This window comes from Lepidochelys kempii, chromosome 8 (genome assembly GCF_965140285.1).
Source record: "Lepidochelys kempii isolate rLepKem1 chromosome 8, rLepKem1.hap1, whole genome shotgun sequence".
NCBI classification, from domain to species: Eukaryota; Metazoa; Chordata; order Testudines; family Cheloniidae; genus Lepidochelys; species Lepidochelys kempii.
Window position 1 is genome coordinate 18,229,004 of NC_136387.1, and position 23,742 is coordinate 18,252,745.

The 23,742-nt window shown below is 41.3% G+C and overlaps 1 protein-coding gene across 6 annotated transcripts in view; it reads right to left on the reverse strand.

Annotated features, from left to right (window-relative positions):
- Positions 1 to 23,742, reverse strand: part of LARS1 (leucyl-tRNA synthetase 1) — a 117,609-nt gene that overhangs the window by 83,773 nt on the left and 10,094 nt on the right. For all 6 annotated transcript variants that reach the window (XR_012160239.1, XR_012160238.1, XM_073355722.2 and 3 more), the window contains exons 4-21: positions 22,500 to 22,580; positions 20,900 to 21,040; positions 19,310 to 19,471; positions 17,792 to 17,904; positions 17,273 to 17,336; positions 16,649 to 16,716; positions 13,783 to 14,008; positions 12,403 to 12,490; positions 12,225 to 12,301; positions 11,336 to 11,389; positions 10,189 to 10,329; positions 9,363 to 9,440; positions 8,441 to 8,526; positions 8,289 to 8,354; positions 8,112 to 8,194; positions 6,484 to 6,622; positions 3,315 to 3,527; positions 2,524 to 2,581 (exon numbers count right to left, since the gene is read on the reverse strand). Coding sequence is in view for 4 of the 6 variants with exons in the window: in XM_073355722.2 (XP_073211823.1) it covers positions 2,524 to 2,581; positions 3,315 to 3,527; positions 6,484 to 6,622; positions 8,112 to 8,194; positions 8,289 to 8,354; positions 8,441 to 8,526; positions 9,363 to 9,440; positions 10,189 to 10,329; positions 11,336 to 11,389; positions 12,225 to 12,301; positions 12,403 to 12,490; positions 13,783 to 14,008; positions 16,649 to 16,716; positions 17,273 to 17,336; positions 17,792 to 17,904; positions 19,310 to 19,471; positions 20,900 to 21,040; positions 22,500 to 22,580 (1,938 nt within the window). In the remaining 2 variants the exon portion in view is untranslated. The remainder of the gene's footprint in view (positions 1 to 2,523; positions 2,582 to 3,314; positions 3,528 to 6,483; positions 6,623 to 8,111; positions 8,195 to 8,288; positions 8,355 to 8,440; positions 8,527 to 9,362; positions 9,441 to 10,188; positions 10,330 to 11,335; positions 11,390 to 12,224; positions 12,302 to 12,402; positions 12,491 to 13,782; positions 14,009 to 16,648; positions 16,717 to 17,272; positions 17,337 to 17,791; positions 17,905 to 19,309; positions 19,472 to 20,899; positions 21,041 to 22,499; positions 22,581 to 23,742) is intronic.

The following is a 23,742-nucleotide window of genomic DNA, read 5'->3' on the forward strand; positions in this document are numbered from 1 at the left end:
ATTTGCATCACAGCAGCCCCCACAGTAGATTTGCCCACTCCAAATTGATTCCTGACTGACCGGTAGCTGTCTGGCGTTGCAAGCTTCCACAGGGCTATTGCCACTCGCTTGTGAACTGTGAGGGCTGCTCTCATCTTGGTATTCTTGCACCTCAGGACAGGGGAAAGCAAGTCACAAAGTTCCATGAAAGTGCCCTTACGCATGCGAAAGTTTTGCAGCCACTGGGAATCGTCCTAGACCTGCAACACTATGCGGTCCCACCAGTCTGTGCTTGTTTCCCAAGCCCAAAATTGGCGTTCTACCGCATGAACCTGCCCCATTAGCACCATGATGCCCACATTGCCAGTGCCCGTGCTTTGAGAGAAGTCTGTGTCCACGTCCTCATCACCATGCTGACGTCGCCTACTCGCCCGGTTTCGCTTTCCCAGGTTCTGGTGCTGCATATACTGCTGGATAATGCGTGTGGTGTTTAATGTGCTCCTAATTGCCAAAGTGATCCGCGTGGGCTCGATGCTTGCCGTAGTGTGGCGTCTGCACAGGAAAAAGGCGCGGAACAATTGTCTGCCGTTGCCCTGACGGAGGGAGGAGCGACTGACGACATGGCTTACAGGGTTGGCTTACAGGGAATTAAAATCAACAAAAGGGGTGGCTTTGCGAGAAACTGAATGGCCCCCTCAAGGATAGAACTCAAAACCTCAAGGATAGAACTCAAAATTGGGTTTAACAGGCTTTGACTTCACGGAGGGAGGGAGGAGAAAATGAATACAAAACAAATCTGGTCTATTTCTTGTTTTGATCCACTTCATCTATCTTTAAAACATCTTGCTGGCAGCAGACTGTGCAGTACGACCGCTAGACATCGTCATCTCCTGGGTGCTTGGCAGAAGATGGTGCAGTATGACTGCTGGCCATCGTGTTCTGCTGGCTGCAGATTAAAAGACAGTACACTGCTGGTAGGACTCAATCGCCATGAGACAAAACTTAAAAGGGAAATGACTTAGCTGAATCACTCCCATGTTTGCCTAGGCGCCCCTGACCTCATCAAGGTTGGCTAAAAGAGCACCCTGGACTTCGTCGATGACGGCTACCAGTCTGCTGCCAAAAGGCAATTAACTGTTGCTGTGTGGCAATGCAGTAACGCATCTGCCAGCACCCAGGAGACATACAGTGACGGTTAGCTGAGCGGGCTCCATGCTTGCCGTGGTATGGCGTCTGCATAGGTAACTCAAGAGAAAAAGGCGCAAAATGATTGTCTGCCCTTGCTTTCACAGAGGGAGGGAGGGAAGGGGGGCCTGAAAATATGTACCCAGAACCACCTGCAACATTGTTTTAGCCCCATCAGGCACTGGGATTTCTACCCAGAATTCAAATGCGTGGTGGAGACTGCGGGAACTGTGGGATAGCCACCCATAGTGCAACACTCCGGAAGTCGATGGTTGCACTGGTACTGTGGACACACTCCGCTGACTACATGCACTTAGAGCATTTGTGTGGAGGGACACACACACGACTGTATAAAAACACTTTCTACAAAACCGACTTCTATAAATTCGACCTGATTTCATAGTGTAGACATACCCTGCGAGACACCCAAACTCAGCTCCTGATACAGCCTCCTGTTTTCCATAAAGGGCTTCTGTCAACATAGCTAACATGGTTTGCAGAGGTGGTGTCTCTACACTGGCAGGACTCCTCCATCTGTCAGCATATGCTGCATCTACACTAAGGGGCTCTGCAGTGTACGCACAGCCGCAGTCTACACTGCAAACAGAGATGTGCCTTAAGCACATGCAGACGTGCTGAGCTATCTAACTAGCTCGGAACAGCAGTAGTGAAGCCAGAACAGCCACACAGGCTAGCCACCTGAGTACATTCCTAGGGACCTGGGTGGAGATGGACAGTCCTTAATACTGCCTGTACTGCTATTGTTATTCAAGTCTGCTAGACCAAAGTTAGCTCAAGTATTTCTACATGTGCTGCAGTCACAACTCTGACAGAAGTGTGGGCATACCCTATGTCACTTAGGCATTTTTGACAATTATACCCTGAGGCTAAAGCACATTTAATTCACTTTGACAAAACACACTCAGTACAGCAAATTTTGTCTGCATGAACTTTCCCCTTTTCCCCCACTTTCAAAGTGAAATGCACCTTTACAGTACTGTAATTAAGATTCAGACATAAGAAACTCTCCCATAAAGGCAGGTGACCCTGAAACTCTGGAAGAATTAAGCAGATACCTCAGGTAAACTTACAAAGCATTATCAGACCAGGTTTGCTTGTGATCTGTGGAGGACCATTAAGTGGTCAGACACTATGGTATGAAAACCTAGACAGATGGAATGGAAGAAAAGCAGGCTCCTGCTTTGGAAGATGGGTAACTGAGGCATTTAATGGGAGGAGGTAATCAACATGCTAAATGCTGCCCTGATTAATCTGCTGAAAGATATTTTTGAAGCAGGCCCAGGAGTTTCCAGTTGTCTTGACCATCACACGAATATCACAGATGAAAAACTATTGTACCTTCTCAGAATTCAGGAGGAGATGTCCATTTGCTCTCACAGCTACAGGCCATTTGTCTCTGCATTTGAAGACACAAAATATAGAGTATATTTTTATTTTAAAAAGCAATTACATTTTTTCTTCGAAAAAGAACAAAAGTCTAGTGATTTCAGTTAGGAATGGGCATGTTTTTAAGTGGAACCCTCAAAAAAAGGCACCTACTGGGGTATCTTGCGGGTTAATGTTGTCACTTTGAAGACAAAACAGCTACAGTACAGGTAGCTAAGCCTTATTGCTACTACAATTCAAAACATGCACTACAGAGCTTTAAAAAAAAAAAAGCTACACTCCACTTACCCCCACTGTCTCCTCTTTTCAATTACATTTTTAATTTAATTTAGTGCCAATGAAATTAAGGACCAATAGCAATGGATAAAGCCAGTTGTTTCACACATCTTTGCTGACAGAAGAAGCTTATGAGCTCTAAGTATGCTTGAGAGAGGAAATTTGCCCCATTTCTGCTATGATCCTGATCAGCAGCTCCCAAACTCTATTGGTTCACATATCACTTTCTTAAAGAATTGTTGAGAAGTGAATGGATGGAACATTAAGCTCACATATCACAATATGGGAACCACTGGTCTCGATGGTATATATACATGCTTGCAACAAAGCCCACTAAAAAAGAAAACACATGCTTTCACCCAAGTCCCAAAAACAGAACATCCTGTCAAGAGCCATTGATGGGGGTACCAAGGCTGGAGGCTCGTAATTTTATCTCCATACTTGCTTGACATCGCTTCCAAACTTACCTTTGATCTGGCCACATGGCTACGTGGTTATAGAGGTAATATGACAGATGGTTTGGGACGAGATCCTTGCCAGAGACTCTTAGATCCACTGGATACCAAAATTCAAACTCCTCCTTGAGCTTGTCTAACTTTTGCTTTGGAATCTGTGTCTTGGGAAATGGAGCAGTCCTGAAGAATATGTAATCCCAGACTTCTTTGGACATCTGATGCGCCCTGCGTAGAAATATTAACGTCTTAATAAAGAATACACACGTGCGCGCAGTTAGTTTTTCTTTAAAAATCAGGATGTTTGTTTTTAACAAAACCTGAATCTGAGGCCTACCACTACTTAATTCAAAAATTAGCACTTTACTAATTCAAAGTGAGCTACAAACAATAACTAATGAATTCTCAGAACAGTCCCTATGAGCTAGTTACTCTTACTATTTTACAGGTGATGAAAGTGAGACACAGTGGGTACATCTACACTTTAAAAAAAAACAAAACAAAACAAAAACCACTGCAGCAGCAAGCATCAGAGTCCAGGTCAGCTGACTCAGGCTCATAGGAGGGACTAAAAATAGCAGCTTTGTAGACATTCCTGCTCAGTCTGGAGCTTAATCTCTGACACCTAATGAGGGGAGGGTCATCTGACTCAGGCTCTGCGACTCACTGCTGTGGGGAGTTTTCTTACAGCGTAGATGTACCCAGAGAGGCCTTGCACATGGACACATAGGACTGAGTCAATGTCATAGCAAGGCTCAGAACTCAGGATGTCCTGTCTCAGCCATGCCCCTCTCTACTTGACAGTGTCCTCTGACTCCTGTAAAGTGAGGGGGATACAAACACTTTAAAGCCCTGGAAACTTGATTTTATATCTCTTCTCCATTCCTGTCTGGGCTAAATACTATCCTGAAAATGCAGAACCAGAATCTAAGTCCTCCTAAGCCTCTACGCCATGGGTCATTCACAGGTCATGCTACCATCCTTCTGGTGGAGGACAAGATTAAATCTCCTTCACATGTGTCAGCCCTTCCCCTTAATGGTCACGAAGAGGACAGGAAAAGAAGAGGGAGGGAATCACTTTTTCAACAACACAAGGCAATCTCCCACTTCAGAGAGTGAGTATTTTGTCCCCATAGCAAGCAGTCCCACACTCTACCAACGCAGGCCAAGAGACAGAATCCCCACACAACTGACATTTTCTGATGATGAAAGGCATATACTATAAATCATTAGAGGCAGGACGACAGTAGTTTCAGAACAAACGTGCTACCCTTAGAGATCAGACACAAAGCCAAGGCTCCAGTCACCAGCAGTCATTCATGATCCCATGGCACTTATTTTATGGGGGATTTCACTGTAGTTTATTAGACCCTACCTGCCCTTATTTCCCCAAAGTTTCAACCACCACCCTTTTTTGGCCCTGCTCAGCATCAAAGGCTTTACAATATAAGTTAGACAGAAACTACAGCTCACATAAGAGACATCACCAGGCTATAGTCTACTCCCTAAAATGGGCAGTTTTAAAGATTTCTAGTTCTGGTGGATTATTGCTGAAAGGCTTTCAGTTACTGTCCTACCCTACAGTTAGAGATGTGTGCTGTTACTCAACAGCTATGTTTCATGCCAAAGATCGCTGCACTATAACAATGGGTGAAGTGATCCCTAAACATCCCTTATTTACCGCAGAATACTGTTAATCTCTGCAAAAAAGTGCTTTGCAAACCTTGGATGTTTAGATGTTCTATACGAGGCAAAGCACACGATAGTTTACAGGTGCATCTAAAATCCAATGCAATTCAGATTGCTCACTTCAAACCTTGTTTCCAGACATACCTAGTGCAAAAAATATCTTCTGTATGTAATTAGAGGTGTTCTTTGAGTCAGATGAAACTCCTGCCAGGCTTCTTAAGATTAGTTTTTGCTGCAGGTACCTTATGTTGGAATTCCTTTCCAGATTAACTAAAGCATCAAACAAGGCTTCAAAGCAGATGTGTACAGGGGTCACAGAACGGGGGGGCCGGAAAGGCTAGTGTCCCTGCAGTGGAAATATCGTGAGAGTTCTGCCCCCACTTAAACTTGCACATGGGGTGTGTGGGGGCACACACAGATGTGAGAGTGAGACCCAGAGGGACTGAAGCAGCTGCCACAGGGCCCAGGATCAGGCATGGGGAGCAGGACCCAAAAAGGCCACTGCGAGGCCCAGAAACCAGTAAAAACCCCTTTTCATCAACGAACGGGCTCAGCTCCCCTCCCGCCACCAGCAGAGTCTGAATACCTCTCCTCACTCCTCTCTAATCCCTGCGTCCACCATTTGCAGGAAGCTTCCACTTCTCCCTTTATTCTCTCAGATGCATAAGTGAACTACTCTCCTGAACACCTGAAACACTAAACTAAAACCCCAGCCTCAAAAGGGGAGAGTGGCAGCAGCAGAACACTTGGCTGTTCTTGTCCTGAGGACAAGCCTGAACACAAACTATCAGTCACAGGTCACAGCCCTCAGCCACCCCATCTGGAGCAGACCTGGCAGACATCCAAGCACAACTGCTTTTCAGAGGACACTTACCAAATGAGCCAGACCCCAAAAGTGAAACCTATTCTTGGCATATCAAAAATCCTTCAGATTCAACAGAGGAGAAAAAGCTAGAAGCCTTCCAAATAAATATTGGCTGCAGCATAGTAAAAATCCTAGTTTCTTAGAAACCCCAGTCTCTAGTGTGGGTTCATTTGTGATCAAGAGCAAGACCTATCCTCGTCCACTGTGTCCCCAGAAGCAGGCATGTAGAAGGGGACCAGCTGCAATTTGCTGAGATTGTAAGAGGTTACAAAGCAGATTTTTAGCAGGTACCACAGAATTATTTGCAGGAGCCACAGTGAAACCAGTCAGTTACCAAAATATCATACAGTTTCCATTTGAAGGCAGCAAGTGCTGAGCAAAGAAGGTTACTTGCAAACAGACCTCCTTCAGCTGCCCTTGGAGGAACTCCCCTGTGTCCTTCCCAATTCTTCCAACACTACCAGTCTAAAAGCTTTGCTAAATCGGGGCTCTGCCTTTATCTATACAACTATCTATATATAATGCTCTAAGCACAGATCTGAAGAGTCGGCCTACAAGTTATGCCTTTGGAAAGAGCCAGAATGGAACTATATTGAAACATACCATTCCGCACCAACCTGGATCCCTTACCTGATGCCAAGCGGAGAATCTCCTTGTCCACGCAGATTATCTCCTTGCAGCAGATGAGTGACTGTGTAGAAGGCCATGTAGATAGTGGAATCGGAGAGGGATTCTATCAGCCACTGCTCATCCCAAGGCAAACGAGTACCTACAAGAAGACCCAAAACAGATGATCATAACCAGGCACAGACCGGAATTCCCATTTGCCGAGTTCACAACAGATGATGGGATTTTCAAAAGTGCCCGACTGACTTATGAGCACAAGTCCCACTGACTTTCAGTTGGACTTGCGCCCTTAAATCACTTCAGAGCTTCTGAAAATCTCACTCAGGAGAATGGGCCAGTTGCAGCTGGTTTTTTGTTCTTGAACATCTTGGCAGACAGAGGGAATCCTTTCAGGGGACTGTCCTTAGCTTTCCTAATGCAATGGTCAGCTCACTTCTAAATTCAACAAACTGAAGCACCTGCTCACCTTATCATTTGCTCTGCATGTTTCATAGAAAGAGATTATCTTGGCCTGCTGCCATACTGAGTCAGGTGGTCTTGTACCAGGATCCTATTCTTAGTTTACAGAAGGGTTGGGTCTGGATGAGAGACCTGCAAGGAAAACTCCCAGGTGCTGCAGGAAATGGTACTGGTTCTTTCTATGTCATCTCTGAACAAATGGGCCGTGTATGGTGACGCGGGCAGGGGTGCGTTATTGCAGGTGGTGTTTCCATATAAAAAATAAAAGAGCTCCCGTTTAACTCAGGTTATGTGGAAGGGTGTCATCTTTTTGATGTCCTGGGTCAAATTCTAATTGGGGTAATTCTGTTCTGCCTACCTACTTCCTCCCACTAACCTCTCAATTAGATATTGTATTAGATTTAAAATGATCAGTATGTCTAGTGATTTTACAACTAATACAATATCTAATTGAGAGGTTAGTGGGGGGAATTATGTCCTCTCCAGGTGAGGGTGGAGTAGCTGCCCTTAGTAGAAGAGTTCAAGTATGAGTGATGGTAAGCGGGAGCATGAGATTGACCAGCGGATTGGTGCGGCAGCAACAGTGATGTGGGCACCACACAGATCTGTGGTGGTGAGGCGGGAGCTGAGTCCTTGGATGAAGTTCTCGGTCTACAGGTTGTTCTACATCCCCATCCCCATCTATGGTCATGAACCTTGGGTAATGATTGAAAGGACAAGATCGTGGGTACAAGCGGCGGAAATGAGGTTCCTTCGGAGGGTGGCTGGGCTTACTCTCCAAGACAGGATGAGGGGCTCAGCTATTCTGGAGAGCCTCAGAGTAGAGCCGCTACTCCTCTGGATTGAGAGGAGCCAGCTGAGATGGTTCGGGCACCTGATAAGCATGCCCCCTGGGAGGCTTCCTTTGGAACTTTACTGGGCATGTCCCTCTGGAAGGAGGCCCTGAGGCCAACCCAGGACACACTGGAGGGATTATATCTCCCCGCTGGCCTGGGAACATTGGAGAATCCCCCAGGAGGAGCTGGAACCTGTTGCGGAGGAAAGGGAGGTCTGGTCCTCCCTGTTCTCCATGCTGCTACTGCAACCCTCACCAGGAAAAGCATGAATGGATGAAAAAGTGAGAGTTACTCTCCTCAAGCAGCAAGTGAGGAAAAGCTGTGTGGTTTGCCTACCTAAGCCATACGTTCTTGAACAGGCATGCTCCTGCAGCCAGCCCAGTGTAGCTTCAAAATTCTTTCTGGTCTCTTCACAATACCTATGTGGAACAGACTGTTATTAATCCTTGGTCTCCCTCAGGGTTACACGCCACTTCCCGACCTACACTTTATCATCTCTTTCCCATAACTTACGTCTCTAGATCCTTCAAGCAGTCAGATGCCTGCTTCTTCCAGTTTACTTCGCCATAATCTAGGTACCTGAAGATCAAGCAAAATAATTAGAATAAAGAAGTTCACATAAGGATGCAACAGAGGGATGGGTTAAGTGATTTCACTTCACTCACCACTGGTCACAAAGAGCCACCACACACTCATCCATGGACCTTGATATAACTTGCTTCTCAGGTTCCATATAAATCATTGCTTCACCCTGAAATAAAAGGGAAGAGGTATATTTATACCTTTAAAGAAAATATAACATATAACACATAGGGCATTATATGAAAGGAGTTTACCAACAATAACCCCCCTATTATAATCCCAACTCAGCCAGCAATTTACCGTGATGCCTTGGACAAGCCTCAGCCTCTCTATGACTTGGTATTTGCAACTATAAAATAGAGAAAATACTATCAACTGTATCAGACGCTGAGGCTTATTTTATATAATGTTGTAAAGTATGTGGCGATTTTCAGTTAAAAGGTAGAAGCACAAAGTCTTTACTGTTTAAAGCTATGTACAGATGGTAAAAATGTGTATAACAAGGCTTTAAAATATGATGCACAAAATCCTCAAGAACTTGACAAAATGGGGAATGGGAGAGAAGTGAGTGATTAGCTTTAACTCCGCATCCATATTCTGTATCAGAGAAAAGAGATAGAGCACCACACTGCAGACTGCAAGGAACGATCCTGCACTGACAGAGATATAGACTAAATAACTGAAGCCTTTTCCATATTATCACCATGATTCTATGGGCTATGACTAGGCCATAAGGCATGCCTCTATATAAGGCAGTACGCACAAAGCTAAAAAAACCAGACATCTCTTTCTACTTGATCCATCAGGTACAATACACTTCTCTTTATCTAAAAATACTGTACTTTGTTTTACCATCACTTTGTACTCTATTGCTACTGCTCTTTCCAGAGAACGTCTAAGGCAATGCTTCTGTGGAAACAAGCCAATATACTTTATTTAGTGACTATCCTGCTATGGGAAAGACAGACAATCATCTTGGAAAGCAGTATCCAAACTACCACATACATTGCCCACCATCTTCTTCTGTATAAGCTTCTTGACATCCTGGACTTTTTGCCCCTTGTACTCATCCACCAACATTATCTGTAAGGGAGAGACCATTGCAGAAGTTAGGTTTTTTAAAAAGATTAAAGTTTCAAGTAATATGTAAAAACAACCAGTTCTTTTGAGCTACAAGAAATACTGGTATTGTGACCTATGATGTACCTTAAAAATTAGATGTTGAAAATCTGCCTTAAAAAAAATCCCCCTTAACTCCCACATATATATTTATACATTATGTGTTTTACCTAAGAACATTCAAACCAGGAGGGCTAGCTGGACATGCACAACCCTGCCACACAGGAAATTGATCTTTGAATTCCAAATAGTTTAGATGGGCCAAGGCTTAGGGCATTGTGACAGAAGCCCACTGAATGAGCTGAAATGGGGAAGAACCACCCTTCTGTCATTTTCTACCAGCCTCCTCAAGTCAAGGTTTGGAATGATGTTGACCATTTCTTGAGAAAGGTGCATCCAGTGGCCATACAGTGGGCCTCATCTTGAGGCAGACACACCTCCAACCTCCCAACTGTGATTCTACACTATCCCCATACCACATTCAGAGGCTCACCTAAGGGGAAGTTCCTTAGAATGGGAGCCATGAAAAAATCCCAAAGGACCCAACCCCCATCCCCTCCAAAAAAACCCATCCCCCATACACCTTCACCTTCCCGATTTATTAATCTGTTAATTCATCTGCCTCTTTTCAAATGTTTCTTATCAACTTCAATATAAAAAAAAAAAAAAAAAACGTCTTTCACAACACACCTAGGGAAGCCTAGTTACTTACTCCCTCATAAAATCCTTTCAGGTACACTCTCTCCTTAGCCTCTGTAAGTTTCTCTTTGTCATTCTGACTCTGGATTTTCAACTCGTCACAAACCAATGGAGCAGAAAGGCTGCCGTAGCCTGGGATTTCGATGATGGGCACCTGGGAATAGCATGGTATTGTCAGGTTTTGTTTCAAATTGTGTGAACGCAACACAAGTTCCACAGGAAATTGACTCTTGAATTTCGCAGCCTTCAGTGGAAATTGTACACTGAAGAAAATGCAGAGCTAAGTGCATTTTTCTTCCATGTTCACAATCCACCAACCAACATGGGAATTGAAACCAGAGATTCGGAGGGGAGGAAGAAAGGCATATATCTCCCAACTGTGAAAATTCATAAGCGTTATACTTGTATGATTTGCACAGAGCAAGTGATATTATAGAGAAAACACCTATGAAAAGCAGCTGTCAAAGTTACAGCAGTCTTTGAATTCCTGCTGTTCTATACATAGTGTGCTACTTTCCAGAATTTACTGCTAATCAAATTTGGTGGAATTTTACAAAAATTCAACACAATGCCACTAAGCTCATCAGGAATTTCTGGCACTCCCCAGAGTGACTCACGATTACACGTCTGCGAGCAATAATCCAATTTTTTCCGCTGTGCATGAGACAGACAAGGAGTACTGAGCAGCTAACTGAGAGGAGAGCAGGAGCAATGCAGAAAATCTGAGATATATTTGGCTGTAACTTATACTCTCAAAATGACATACATGGCTGAATCCCCATAAATTCCATTAGCAGTAACAGAACTGGCATAGCTATAGCAGTTTACATGGAGCAGATAATATACTCTCCATTAAATCAAGATCATCACAGAAGGTTTTAACTCACAGAGACTCAAACTCTAAACTTCAGCCTCAAAGTAGCACTTGCTACAAAAACAGTATTTTGTGTAAAAAAAATTCGAAGTAATGGAGCTTTGCTCCTTCAAGGCCACAGTCTAACAACTGCAGTTTCACAACTGTGAGGGCAAGTTCTTCTGATGCCTCAAGCTCTTTTGGCTAATGAAGGATTTTAAAAACAAAATTTCTGAAAGGCATGTAAGCTCTTAATCCAAGTAAAAAAGGCCTTGTATATTTGAGACAGACACTTAGGTACACTCACCGGTTCAAAAGGCAGGACCATTTCATCTTTAATTCCATACTTCCCTCTTAGTGCCTACAGAAGATGTTTAAAAAAAAAAAAGCAGCACACCATAAAACAGAGGGGTTTTTTTTTAACCTATTTTTTCATTAATTCCATAAAAAAAGAACATCCTTCTGAATGATCATGCTCTCAGACATGCTGTCAACCCTATTTCCCCAGCACTCCTTGGGAATTAAGAAATTTGGGTTCAATCAGAGTTTTGCCATCGATTTTCCTGCCATCCCTATGTGGCTCAATTTTCCCAATTATAAAATGGGGAAAATACTACTTCTGTACTGCATAGGGTGTTGTGAGGATAAATACATTAGCAGTTGTTAGGTGCTCAGGTACCACACTACCTAGAAAATTCATATGTCTCGACTTTAAGCTCTTCAGGACCAGACTCACTTATTTCTGAAACACCTAGCACACTTTTGGTACTATATAATCAAATGGCTGCTATGTGGTTTATGTGAAATGAGTATAGTGGTCTCAACCTAGTAACCAATGGCCAAGTGACCACACCAGAGAAATCCCTCTTAACCCTGGTACTAATTTCCACCTTAACAGTCTTGTCAACCCCACCTATAGAATAATAAAAGTGATGAGGTTGTGGTACAAAATCATTTCCAAAGCCTGCAGTAAAATGATACTGGAGAGCAGAGTTTTTTAAATATTATTTACAAGTGGATTCCAAACTACAGTCTGCAACACTGTACATTTAAGTTTGCACATAAGTTTAGAGGCCACTCATGGAAGTTTCATCAATTAAAAAAAAAAGCGGTCCCCATTTTATTTGTCAATGTTCTTGCCACTCAGAACACTCAAAATGAATTTTGAGCAATACAGATCTGAATGAGAGGCTGACCTGTTTTTTCTTCAAATCTCTCAGGGCTGCAATGTCATCAGGAGCATCAGATGGGACACTTGTGACCACTCCAGTGCCTTGCAAAAAATCAATCAGGTAACAAAAATCAATCAATATATATTATGAAACATGGAATTAACTAACAGGCTCATGCAAGAAAATGACGTTGTAATGTTACCTTTATCTTCCTTAATTGTGAGCATAGGAAGAGCATAGATTACTTTGTAGGAAGTTAAAGGGGCAGAGAGTGCAGCTCCAAGAATCTCCTGTGCAAGAGAGGAATATTAGAACAAGGAGCACTGTTTTGGCCTGGCTCAGCAAGAACCTGCTAAGCTGATGTTCCTTTAAACTCAGCTGGCCTTCCCCACACAATACAAATAGATAAATAAATTAAAAGGCCATGACACAATACAAACTGCAGAAGCCCTTCCTCTGCAAAGTAACTAGATACCAGTCATATCGCTCTGCGGGACAGTCTATGGACTGTTTTATTCATTACTAGGAAATGAAGTACCAAATTTTGGAAGGAATTCAGAGAAGAGCAACAAAAATCATTAGAACTGGAGAACAGTACAGAGGATTATACCATTTTCCAGACACAAAACAATTTTGATAAAGGGGTGGTTGAGTCGGGAGAGACTGTCTCCAAAGAACTGAAAAAGGTAAACAGCAAGGAGAGAATGGAATGGTTTAGTGTGACACATTTAGGTGAAAGAGGGTTAAATCCTGAACATCAGGAAAAAACTTCCAGAGGACTATTAGACTGAAAAATAGTCTCCCAAAGGAAATGGAGGAAGGAACTCAGAAATTTATAGCTAAATTGAATGAAGGACTGGAAAAGCACTCATACTGTCAGGGCCATTCATGCATTGACAACGGGATGGAATAGGTGTTCTAGCAGTCTTCCCCACCTCCAATTTATGTGGATTCTATATTCCACTTTCCGTCCTTCATGTGACTTAGTAACACAAAGGACATTGTCAGGAGATCCAGTGCATCAAGTTTTAGCAGGTAGCATTCTAGTTAGACAGTGAGGTAGAACGGCACACCCCATATTGCATTGTTATGTTGAATAAATGCCATTGGTCAGCACTTTTAGTCAATGTTTGTGAAACTAAATATGCTGAACACCTGGCCCAAGCATTCTAAAGCATTAAAGATAGGGAGCAGTCAAAGGAAGCAGCTATTCTCACCCAGGGTGAACTGGGTATTTCAGTAGAGAATGGTCCTGGACTCATTTAACTCGTTCTAACTAACTATTATTTCCCTTCCATTCTTTGTAGTAAAAATAATGAGTCACTGCTTTACATACTGCAACACACATTACTTGTGTCATTAGTTCTCAAATACTATTGTGGCAGCACAAACACATTTGTCCATAGATTAAACAGCTGCAGTAGTCTGGTAATCTCCTCCCCATTCTTTATTTGGTCACTTAACACTCACCAAAAAGCTACCAATATAGATTAAAGTGTCATCAAGTTTGTATGCCATAAGTAGGCAAAGCACAACTGCTGAACGAGTCCATAACTTGGCCTATAAGCTGCAAGATGCTCACCTCTCCCATCAGCTCCTTGACGACAGGTACCACTCCGTTATCTTTTGTAAAGCCTTGGTAGGACATGTTCCTGGCAGCTCTTTGGGTGCAGATAAAAATATCCCCATTCACAGTCTCAAAGCCAATGTACTTCATATCTGGGCGAACCCAACAGTTAGTCTGTCCAAACATGGTCTCTGGTCTGAGAGTAGCTGCCACCAAGAAGATATTTTTTCCTTTAAGGCCACTAAAATAAGATAAAGCACATTAAAATAAGAAAACTCGAGTTATTACAGAGTCTAATTACTCACAAGCTAGACCTAGCCCTAAGAAAAGTTCTGTAAGGGATGAATCTGGATGGTCTATTAGGCTTTTTCACTTAGTCTAATACGGTAGAATTTTGTGAGTCTTTATTCAGATTCATGAATATACTGACTCAAGACAAGAAACAAGACTTTCACAAGTTGGGTGCCCAACTTGAGACACTTTAAAGGAGCCCAATTTTCAAGTGATGGATGTGCAGCACTTTCTGAAAATCAGACCCCTTTAAGGAGTCTCCAGTCATCACTTTTGAAAAATCTTAGCCAAAGCACTTTTCTCTTCCCAGTAAAGGACACTATTGGCCAAGAGGAATAAAGAGCAGTAAACTGTCAATTAAGTCACTAGGTGTGAAATTGAGTGCACACAGGGAGACATTCTGTCACGTACGAAAACAAATTTTGAAAGTAGTTAAGGACAGGTTTCAGAGTAACAGCCATGTTAGTCTGTATTCGCAAAAAGAAAAGGAGTACTTGTGGCACCTTAGAGACTAACCAATTTATTTGAGCTGTAGCTCACAAAAGCTTATGCTCAAATAAATTGGTTAGTCTCTACGGTGCCACAAGTACTCCTTTTCTTTTTAGTTAAGGACAGAGGTAAATGGTAATTGGGATAAAATACAACATAGTTTTACAAAAAGTAGATCATGCCAGACCAACCTGATCTCTTTGAGAAAATAACTGATTTTTTAGACAAAGGAAATGCAGTAGATCTAATCTACCTGGATTTCAGTAAGACATCTGATACAGTTCTACCTGGGAAAATATTAAATTGGAGAAAATGGGGATTAATGTGAGAATTAAAAGGTGGATAAAGAACTGGTTAAAGGGGAGACAACCACAAGTCATACTGAAAGGTGACCCATTAGGCAGGAGGGAAGTTATTAATGGAGTTTCTCAGGGATCGGTCTTGGGACCAATCTTATTTAACATTTTCATTTATGACCGCGGCACACGCAGTGGGAGTGTGCTAATGAAATTTCCAAATGATACAAAGTTGGGAGTAGAACTGGACTATCTCACAAGATCTGAAGGATCTTGAAAACTGAAGTCATAGAAATGGGATGAAATTTAATAGTGCAAAGTGCAAGATCATGCACTTTGGGACTAACAACAAGAATTTTTTGCTATAAGCTGGGGACTTATCAGTTGGAAGTGACAGAGAAGGAGAAAGGTCTGGGTGTATCAGCTGATCACAGCATGAGCATGAGACGCCAATATGATGCAACCATGAAAAAGGCTAATGCTATCCTAGGATGCATCAGGCAAGATATTTCCAGTAGAGATAGGGAAGTATTATTGCCATTTTACAAGACATTGGTGAGACCTCATCCGGAATACTGTGTGAAGTTCTGGTCTCCTGTGTTTAAGATGAATTAAACTGGAAAAGGTGCAGAGAAGGGCTACCAGGATGATCAGAGGAATGGAAAACCTACCTTACAAGAGGAGACTCAAAGAACTTTGCTTGTTTAGCCTAACCAAATGAATATTGAGGGGAGATATGATTGCTCTCTATAAAATACATCAGAGGGATAAACACCAGAGATGGAGAGAAGTTATTTAACTCAAGTGTCAATGTTAACATAAGAACAAATGGAAAGATGAAGTGAAGTTCTGGAACAGACTTCCCAGGGTAGTAATGGGGGCAAAAAACTTAACTTGATTTAAGACTGAGCTTGATAGCTTTATTGAGGGAATAATACGATGATGCACATGCCATTGTAGGCAATCTGTGACTTACAGTAGCAAGTATACCCACCAGCCAGAGATGACATACTAGATGAGCAGGGCACTGAGTTAGAGAATTCTTTCCCAGGGGTCAAGTTGGTGGGTCTTGCCAACATGCTCAGGGTTTAACTGACTGCCATATTTGGGGTCAGGAAGGAATTTTCCCCCAGGTCAGATTGGCAGAAACGCTGGTGGGTTTTCACTTTCTCTGCAGCATGGGGCAAAGGTCACTTGCTCGTTTAAACTAGAGTAAATGGTGGATTCTCTGTAACTTGAATTCTTTAAATTATGATTTGATAACTCCAGTAAGTCAGCTAAAGGTTGTGGGGTCCATTATAGGAATGGGTGGGTGAGGTTCTGTGGCCTGTGATTTGCAGGAAGTCGTACTAGATGATCACGATGGTCCCCAATAACCTTAAAATTTGAGTCTTTGGGAAGTGTATTTTAAATATTAATTACAGGAGAGAAAAAAAATCCAGGACTTGACAGGTGAATAAGAAGAAGAAAAAAACAATATTGTACAATTATGTTTTACTGTAAGTTTCTGCACTTCACACTTTCTATTACCAATTTTAAATATTTATTAAAAACGGCTTTTGAGTTCAACTTAAAAGTTTTCCTGACCGACTTTTTTTTTTAAAGGAGACTGGATCCCTCCTGTAAATACATTTATAAAGGAGACTTGACGCCTTTCAGGAAAATACGTTTTAGTCATATACAAGGTATTAGGCTCAATGCAGAGGTAACGGTTGAAATTCTGTGGTTTGTGTTATACAGGAGGTAACACTAGATGACCTAATGCTTCCTTCTGGCCTGAAAATCCATGAATCTGAGAGACCTACCTTAGCTTTGCAGGGTAAGGCTCCACCACCTTCATTTTTATTAACGTATATTCTTGAGGTCCAACACCCTAAGAATCACACACACAGACCAGTAGTCAATATAAAAGTCTACTCACGCAGCAAAAGTACCATTTCCCAAAAATCAATTCTACATTTTGTAGTAGCACAATTCAAATGCTATTTCAGGATCTTATATTGGAGTCCTTAAATAAACTAGACTTTCACTGATGTCAATGGGAGTTTAGCAGCATACAGACTGCAGGATAGAGTCCTATTTATTCCTACGGATCAAACACCTTACTCATTGAGGCTATAATATTACACCACTAAAGTAAATGAATTGGACTTCAGGGGGCATTGAATCATGCTCTTATGAAAGTCAGGACATCAGCTGCCAAATTATCAGTCAGAGAAACCTGGCTAAAGTTAACACTATCTATTGCACGTGTCACAACAATTATATTTTCTAGAGACACCCAAGCTTGCCATGTATTAATAGCTTGAGATCAGATAAGTAAACATGAAAATATATTTAATAATCATTTTCAGCATAGAGCATACTTCTTCATTATTTAAAAGTTACATATAATATACAAAGAACCTGTGTCAAATAAAATACCTTACCTCCCCAGTTTGTCTGTCATGATCCATGCAAGGTTGTCCATCTTTTGGAGAATAAATTGTATACCTAGGAAACACAGTAAATTATTATTTAGGGGTATGCATGGCAATCTACAGACAAGGAGGAGGACAAGGTCCCTGGCACAAAGAACTTTGGGTGGGATTTTCAATAGCACTCAACTTGCCTAACTCTGCTATCATTAATGTCAGTGAGAGTCCTACCACTGATATAAATGGAAGCAAAGTTCGATAAATATTGAAAGCTTTTAAAAACCTCACCCACGAAGCCTAAGGACCCAACTGGACAGCTGGCCGAGCATAGTAGCCCCACTAACTTCAGTGGGACATGTGCATTCAGAGGACTTGCTTGGGTGAGTCTGTATAAATTACAAAATGATTATAACTAAGTCACAGAGACACATATTATACCCAACTTTTTAAAGCAGTTCATGGGGGAAAATTTACATTTTTTGCTAAGTTTGTAATAGTACAGACTTAGTAAATTAAAGAGAGCATGTTTACCGTTTCCCAAATTTAATTTTATTTCTTTCCTTCAGTGTTAAAAATTGCCACCGTACAAATGAGTCGTAATAAGGGTTAACATCAGTGGTAATGAAAGAACGTCTCCAATCCACCTGAAAAGATATGCAAGTAACCGGTAAGCAAATCCAGCCAAAGATTTCTGTGAACACTCACACACAGAACACTTGTTTCATCTCACTCATTTGCTATACTTATTCAACCCTACAAGGTACTACCCGCTCCATGAAATTAAAAAAACAAAACAAAACAACCCTTGATTGTTTGACACTTGTATGTATATACAAAGCCTATGCAGTTGATTGCATGTGGGTCTTTCAGAAAAGACCTTCAAAAGCCTGGGTTCTGTCTTCTGTGTGCTCTATGGCACTTTTTGGTAAGACCAGGGGGGTGGGGACATATTTCTCTGACGTCCTTTATGGATTCCCTTTCTCCTCTACATGTGTTTTGCACATGTTACCTACCTGGGGGCTATGCTACACCTAGAGGGCACTGCCTGTATATGGCATCGCATGTAAAGGATCTGTAGCACCTTTCACCCCCAAATCTTCAAAGAAAAATAAGGTATGGTTATATAAAAGTCACATCGTACACACACACAGTCCTTTATGGACAAGCAAACTTCCATCACTGAAGCTCAGGGAGATGGCATTTTTAAAAATAAATACAGAGAAATAACTGAGGGGGGTCTGTTCATTTATTCAAATAAGTTTTCTGATGGTGAAAAGGGCTAGATTAAAAAAATTAAAAATCTGACATCCTCTCTATCCACAGAACAGGTGCAGCCATGAGAAACAAAGTGGAATTTTCCCAACCAGTTAGAAAAACAGCGAATTAACTGTGACATGGAAGAGACTCCCTCGAGGGTTGTTGAGGCAGCTCTGTCTTCAATATACATTCTGTCCTTGGATTTTCTACAGAGACTTCCCAAAGGAGCCACATTAGTACTAACAACAATTCAATGCACAGACATGAGACAGCAAGAACTTTTGGCTATCAACCACCAGGGCAGGATCTGACCTAGCAGGAAGTCATGGATAGCAGAACAAAACCTATCAATTACTTGTACCACTATTGAGTCACTAGTAAGCCAGGGTCCTAAACATGAAGGAATTCCATCACTAGAGAGCAATTTGGCATTGAGAGTTTCCTGTGTGATGTGGAAGTAACTGCAGGGATAATTTAGTATTTGACATATCCTCTGGGGCAATACACAGTGGGTTCTATTCCTGGGTTCTATTCCTGTCTTGCTATGTGACCTTCGGTGTATCAGATAATCTTTGTGCATTAGCTGTAAAATTGAGATAATACTTACTGATCATACAAGAATATTGTGAAGCTTAATTAATGCTTTATAGCACTTTGGATGTTCCAATACTTACTGCACTGCCACTAATGTTAGGCAAACACATCAAGGGGAGAAGAGATCTCAACATTAATTTAGTAAAATCAGTAAGAGAATTCATGTTTGTAACAGCATTTTAGATTTTAAACATGTACCTTCAACCCCATGCTCTTCAGGTCCTGGAGAGCAAGGGGTGGGAAGTAATCAAGCCAATGCTCAGCCTCTGAAAACTTCACTATTTCTTCATCAGAGAGACCCAAAGACTTCATGATCCCCCACTGGTACTTGGAAGAGCCAGTCTTTGCAGCAGCTTTACTCTAAAAAGAGAAGTAGAGCGAACAAAAGAACATCAAAGCATGTCTCACTGTTTCTTCTCCTGCAGGGAATCATTCAATCCTAACATAACATCTTCCAATCACTGAGATGCATACTAGTACTGCTATTTTGGCTGCCTCTCTCTGATTTAATAAGGATACACTGTGATGGGTGCTGGTATATACTCAAGGTCTGCCTCACATTCACATGTCTACTCTAGCATGCTGCAGCCAAGAGAATGAAGTTCAGATCAGTCCAAATACTTTCAGAGACCACGGCATGCCGTGGGGCAGTTAGCAAGCACTGACTGGTACAGGCGAGGTCTTGGTCTAGTAAAGATACATTTGCAGGAAAAGGTTAAGTAGCTCTGCTTTAGATCCTTCTGATTGATTGATAATCTCTTCTGCTCCTATTTTGCTCTCATATGCTAGGGACAAATAGCTGGAAATTAAGATTGAAGATTGTGAAGAAACAAAACAAAATATTCGCTTGCCACCAGGGCAAATTAGGCTTTGTCTACACGACGCACCTTTTAGCGAGACAGTTGTGCCAGTTCTCCCGCCGACAAAAAATTTCCGCCCCCAGCGAGCGGCAGCACCTTTGTTGGCAGGAGAGCACTCCTGCAACAAAGCGTTGTTCACACCGGTGCTTTTTGTAGAGAAAACTTTTGTCTTTTTTTTTTTTTTTGGGGGGGGTGGGGGGGTTAACACCTCTGAACAACACAAATTGCCAGTGTAGACAAAGCCTTACGGAAGAGCTGTTTTACACACACACACACACACACACACGGAGAAAACAGACTGTGTCCCAAATCCTTTGCTCACAAATTATCTAACAATTATCTAATGATTAATTATCATAAATTAATCTGTGTGGAACAAAATTTAACCCCCCCAAAATTTTAGTTTTCCCAGGCCCTAATATTTATTGTATCTTTCCAAATTCATAAATCTCTGTAACAGTTTGATAAACCACTTGTTTGAGTATGGTTGTACTTGATACATCTAGCCAGGGTTTGACTCTCAATTTAGCCCAGAGAGTCATCAGATAGCTAGAACGATTAGGCCGTCTAATCCATCACACTGACAGAGCAGGATTGTATCCTACAGCGTGTTTTCAAGTGCTTTGTCCAGTGTCCTTTTCAACATCCCAAGCGAGGGGGCAGACTCCATTTCCCTCAGACTATTGAAGAGTCTAAGTAAGCTCATCATTAGAAAGCTTGTATGCGTTAAAATAAGATTCTGAAGACCACATAATTAAAGCATCTTTTTAAAGCCAACATTAAAGCACCGTGTTAAAGCAAAAAAATAGCTTTAACAAATGTACACTAAAAAGCTGCATGTTTACATTTCACGTGCATAGGTATGTATGTTATGTACCTATATGTATCTATACAAATACTTTCAGAAAGATTTGATACAAAACTTTACCTTTTTGCCTTTTGCCTTGTCTCTGATTACCACTTCCTCCTCTCTTCTAGCAGCCATTTCCTCCTCTTCCTCCTCCTCATCAGGGAACTCAGGTGGGCAGCCATATAATTCCATTTCTCTTTTCAGCTTATCTGCACATGCCTAAATAAAAAGACATTTGTAACCTATCAGAACTGCTCAGCGGCTAAGGCTGGAACAATGATCAGTGACTGATTTTTATATCAATTATTTATGTACTTGAAAGACTATTTGATAATATTTCTATCTCCCTTTCCACAGGAGCAATTTAAACCACTTCTGGAGACTCATGACAATTTGCAAGTGTCCTGGCTTGTAGTTCATTAATTCCCCCTAATTCACCACTAACCTGTCCATCTTTGACTACTGGCTAGGAATTGAAAAAATTCTCCTCCACTTCATATTTTAATTAGTGATGGAGATAGGAAAACAATTATCAGACCTCAGTCATAATCAGGATAGCTTATTAGCCATTAATCAATAAAAAAAATATTAGTCACTGCTCATTTTTATCATAGTCCTAGATGCATAAGCAATGTTGGCTATGCAGGTACAAAGACATAATTTTCTTGTAAGTTTTGCAGCTATGAAATAACTTTAGAACAGGGGTAGGCAACCTATGGCACGCATGCCAAAGGCGGCACGCGAGCTGATTTTCAGTGGCACTCACACTGCCCGGGTCCTGGCTACCGGTCTGGGTGGCTCTGCATTTTAATTTAACTTTAAATGAAGCTTCTTAAACTTTTTTAAAACCTTATTTACTTTACATACAACAATAGTTTAGTTATATATTATAGACTTATAGAAAGAGACCTTCTCAAAACGTTTAAATATATTACTGGCAGGCAAAACCTTAAATTAGAGTGAATAAATGAAGACTCGGCACACCACTTCTGAAAGGTTGCTGACCCCTGCTTTAGAACATAAAAATAGATTATTAAAGGTCCAAGGTTTCCCAATTTGAGGCCCTCGTGCACTGGTAACATTGGATACACACAAATGACTCAGACTGTAAGATCTTTGAGGCAGTCATTCATTAGGTGTTTGTACATAATACACCTGGTTGTGGCCTTTAGGTGCTATTGAAATGTATATATATATAAGGCATCAGAGCAGAGATGTACCTCTCCAGCTCCCTGTCTTCATACACTGGAGAATAACATAGCAATCAATTCCATCTTATTCATGTCAGCTAGAATTATCCACTATAATCTAAAATATCATTCTCATCCTAGGAATTGTCCAAATCCAAGTACTGTGGATTGTCTGTACCTATTATGACAGGGGATGCCATACATCAGTGTGGGTGTGGAAAGGATGTAAATATGATCTGAACACTTTGGTTTGAGACAAGGGTGTTCATTTCCAGAAATGCCCACAAGAGATGCTTTTCCATTCAAATAGAGCCATGCTTTCATACCGTACAAATCCTAAAAATTGACGGGTTTCATATCAAACTGCACCTATGCATTCTTCAAACAGTTCAATCAATACTTCGAATATGCAATGTAGGGCTAACTGAAAACTTCACTTAAATACAGAACTATGCTGAAGAGACCTTAGTAACTCAGAGCAGTCTTACCTTAATAGGCATGCCAGTACAATGCAGGCCAAATGGGAACAGGCAATTCTTTCCTTTTAGCCTTTGATACCCAACTGCAAACTACAGAAAGTTTAAAAAAAAGGCATCCATCAAAAATATGAAGCAATAACTGCAAAAAGCTATAGCAGGTGACTTGACACACTAAGTCCTTAACCTCTGACTCAGATTCATTTTGCAGTCAAAATTACTAAATATACACAAAGCAATGAATATTGTCTAATGATCTGAGTAAAAGAATAGAAGTTAGGAGTATATTCCCAGTTCTGCCACTGACTTGTTGTGCAATTCAATTTAGCAATTAATTCAGTCTCTATCTCAGGTTCCCCACCTGAAAAGTTAAATCAACACTTACCTATATGACAGGTCCCACAAGACTGGACTGACTGATGTTTGTAAAGCACTGAGTTTCCATGGATAAAAAGAATGCACAGCAGTATCATAAAAACTTTATATAAACTGTTGACTCCAAGACACGGTGCATTAGGAAGGTGAGCATGAACTTGAGTATAACACACATAGTACTTTCACAAAATAAGCTGTGAAATTCTATAAAATTATTCTAATGATATAAACTAATACTCTTCTTCACAAATATTTATATTAAGAAAGGAAAGGGAATAGCAGTTAGCCTTATAATGTTCCTTACAATTGGCACAGATCAACAAGAGGAAAAAACATAGTGTCAAGTAGATAACAATGAATATTACATTCATGAAAGACATGGTCTGTTCAGCCTGTATGAGTGCCAAAAAGACACTGCTAAACTGAAGGATCAAATGGTAGTTAAGATGTGATCTCAGAACTTCAGGGATAGAATTCATGTTGTGCACCATTATGAGAATTCCAGCTTTCCTCTTTCCCCTATTATGTATCATTCTTCTCTAGCCCAGGAAGTCACAAACATCGTACTTTGAAAAAATATTTCAGTTGTGATTATGGCGACTCTTATGCCATCCACGCTTCAAATCCAGTAGGATTTCAGCAGACACTACTATGAAAACCAGTATAACTAGAAATCATTGTTTTATACCATCTCTCTAGTTTTCGAATTTCAGAAAATAGCCTACTTTTGGATATGAACAGGTCTGTGCACAAACACATATGCACACAGATGGCAGATTTTGTGCATGCACAGCTGTTAGGATTTAAAAACACTTGGACGTGGGTGTTAGAGCTTGCATGAAAGAAAGATGCGTTGAGGTTTCTTTGGAAATCTCAGACC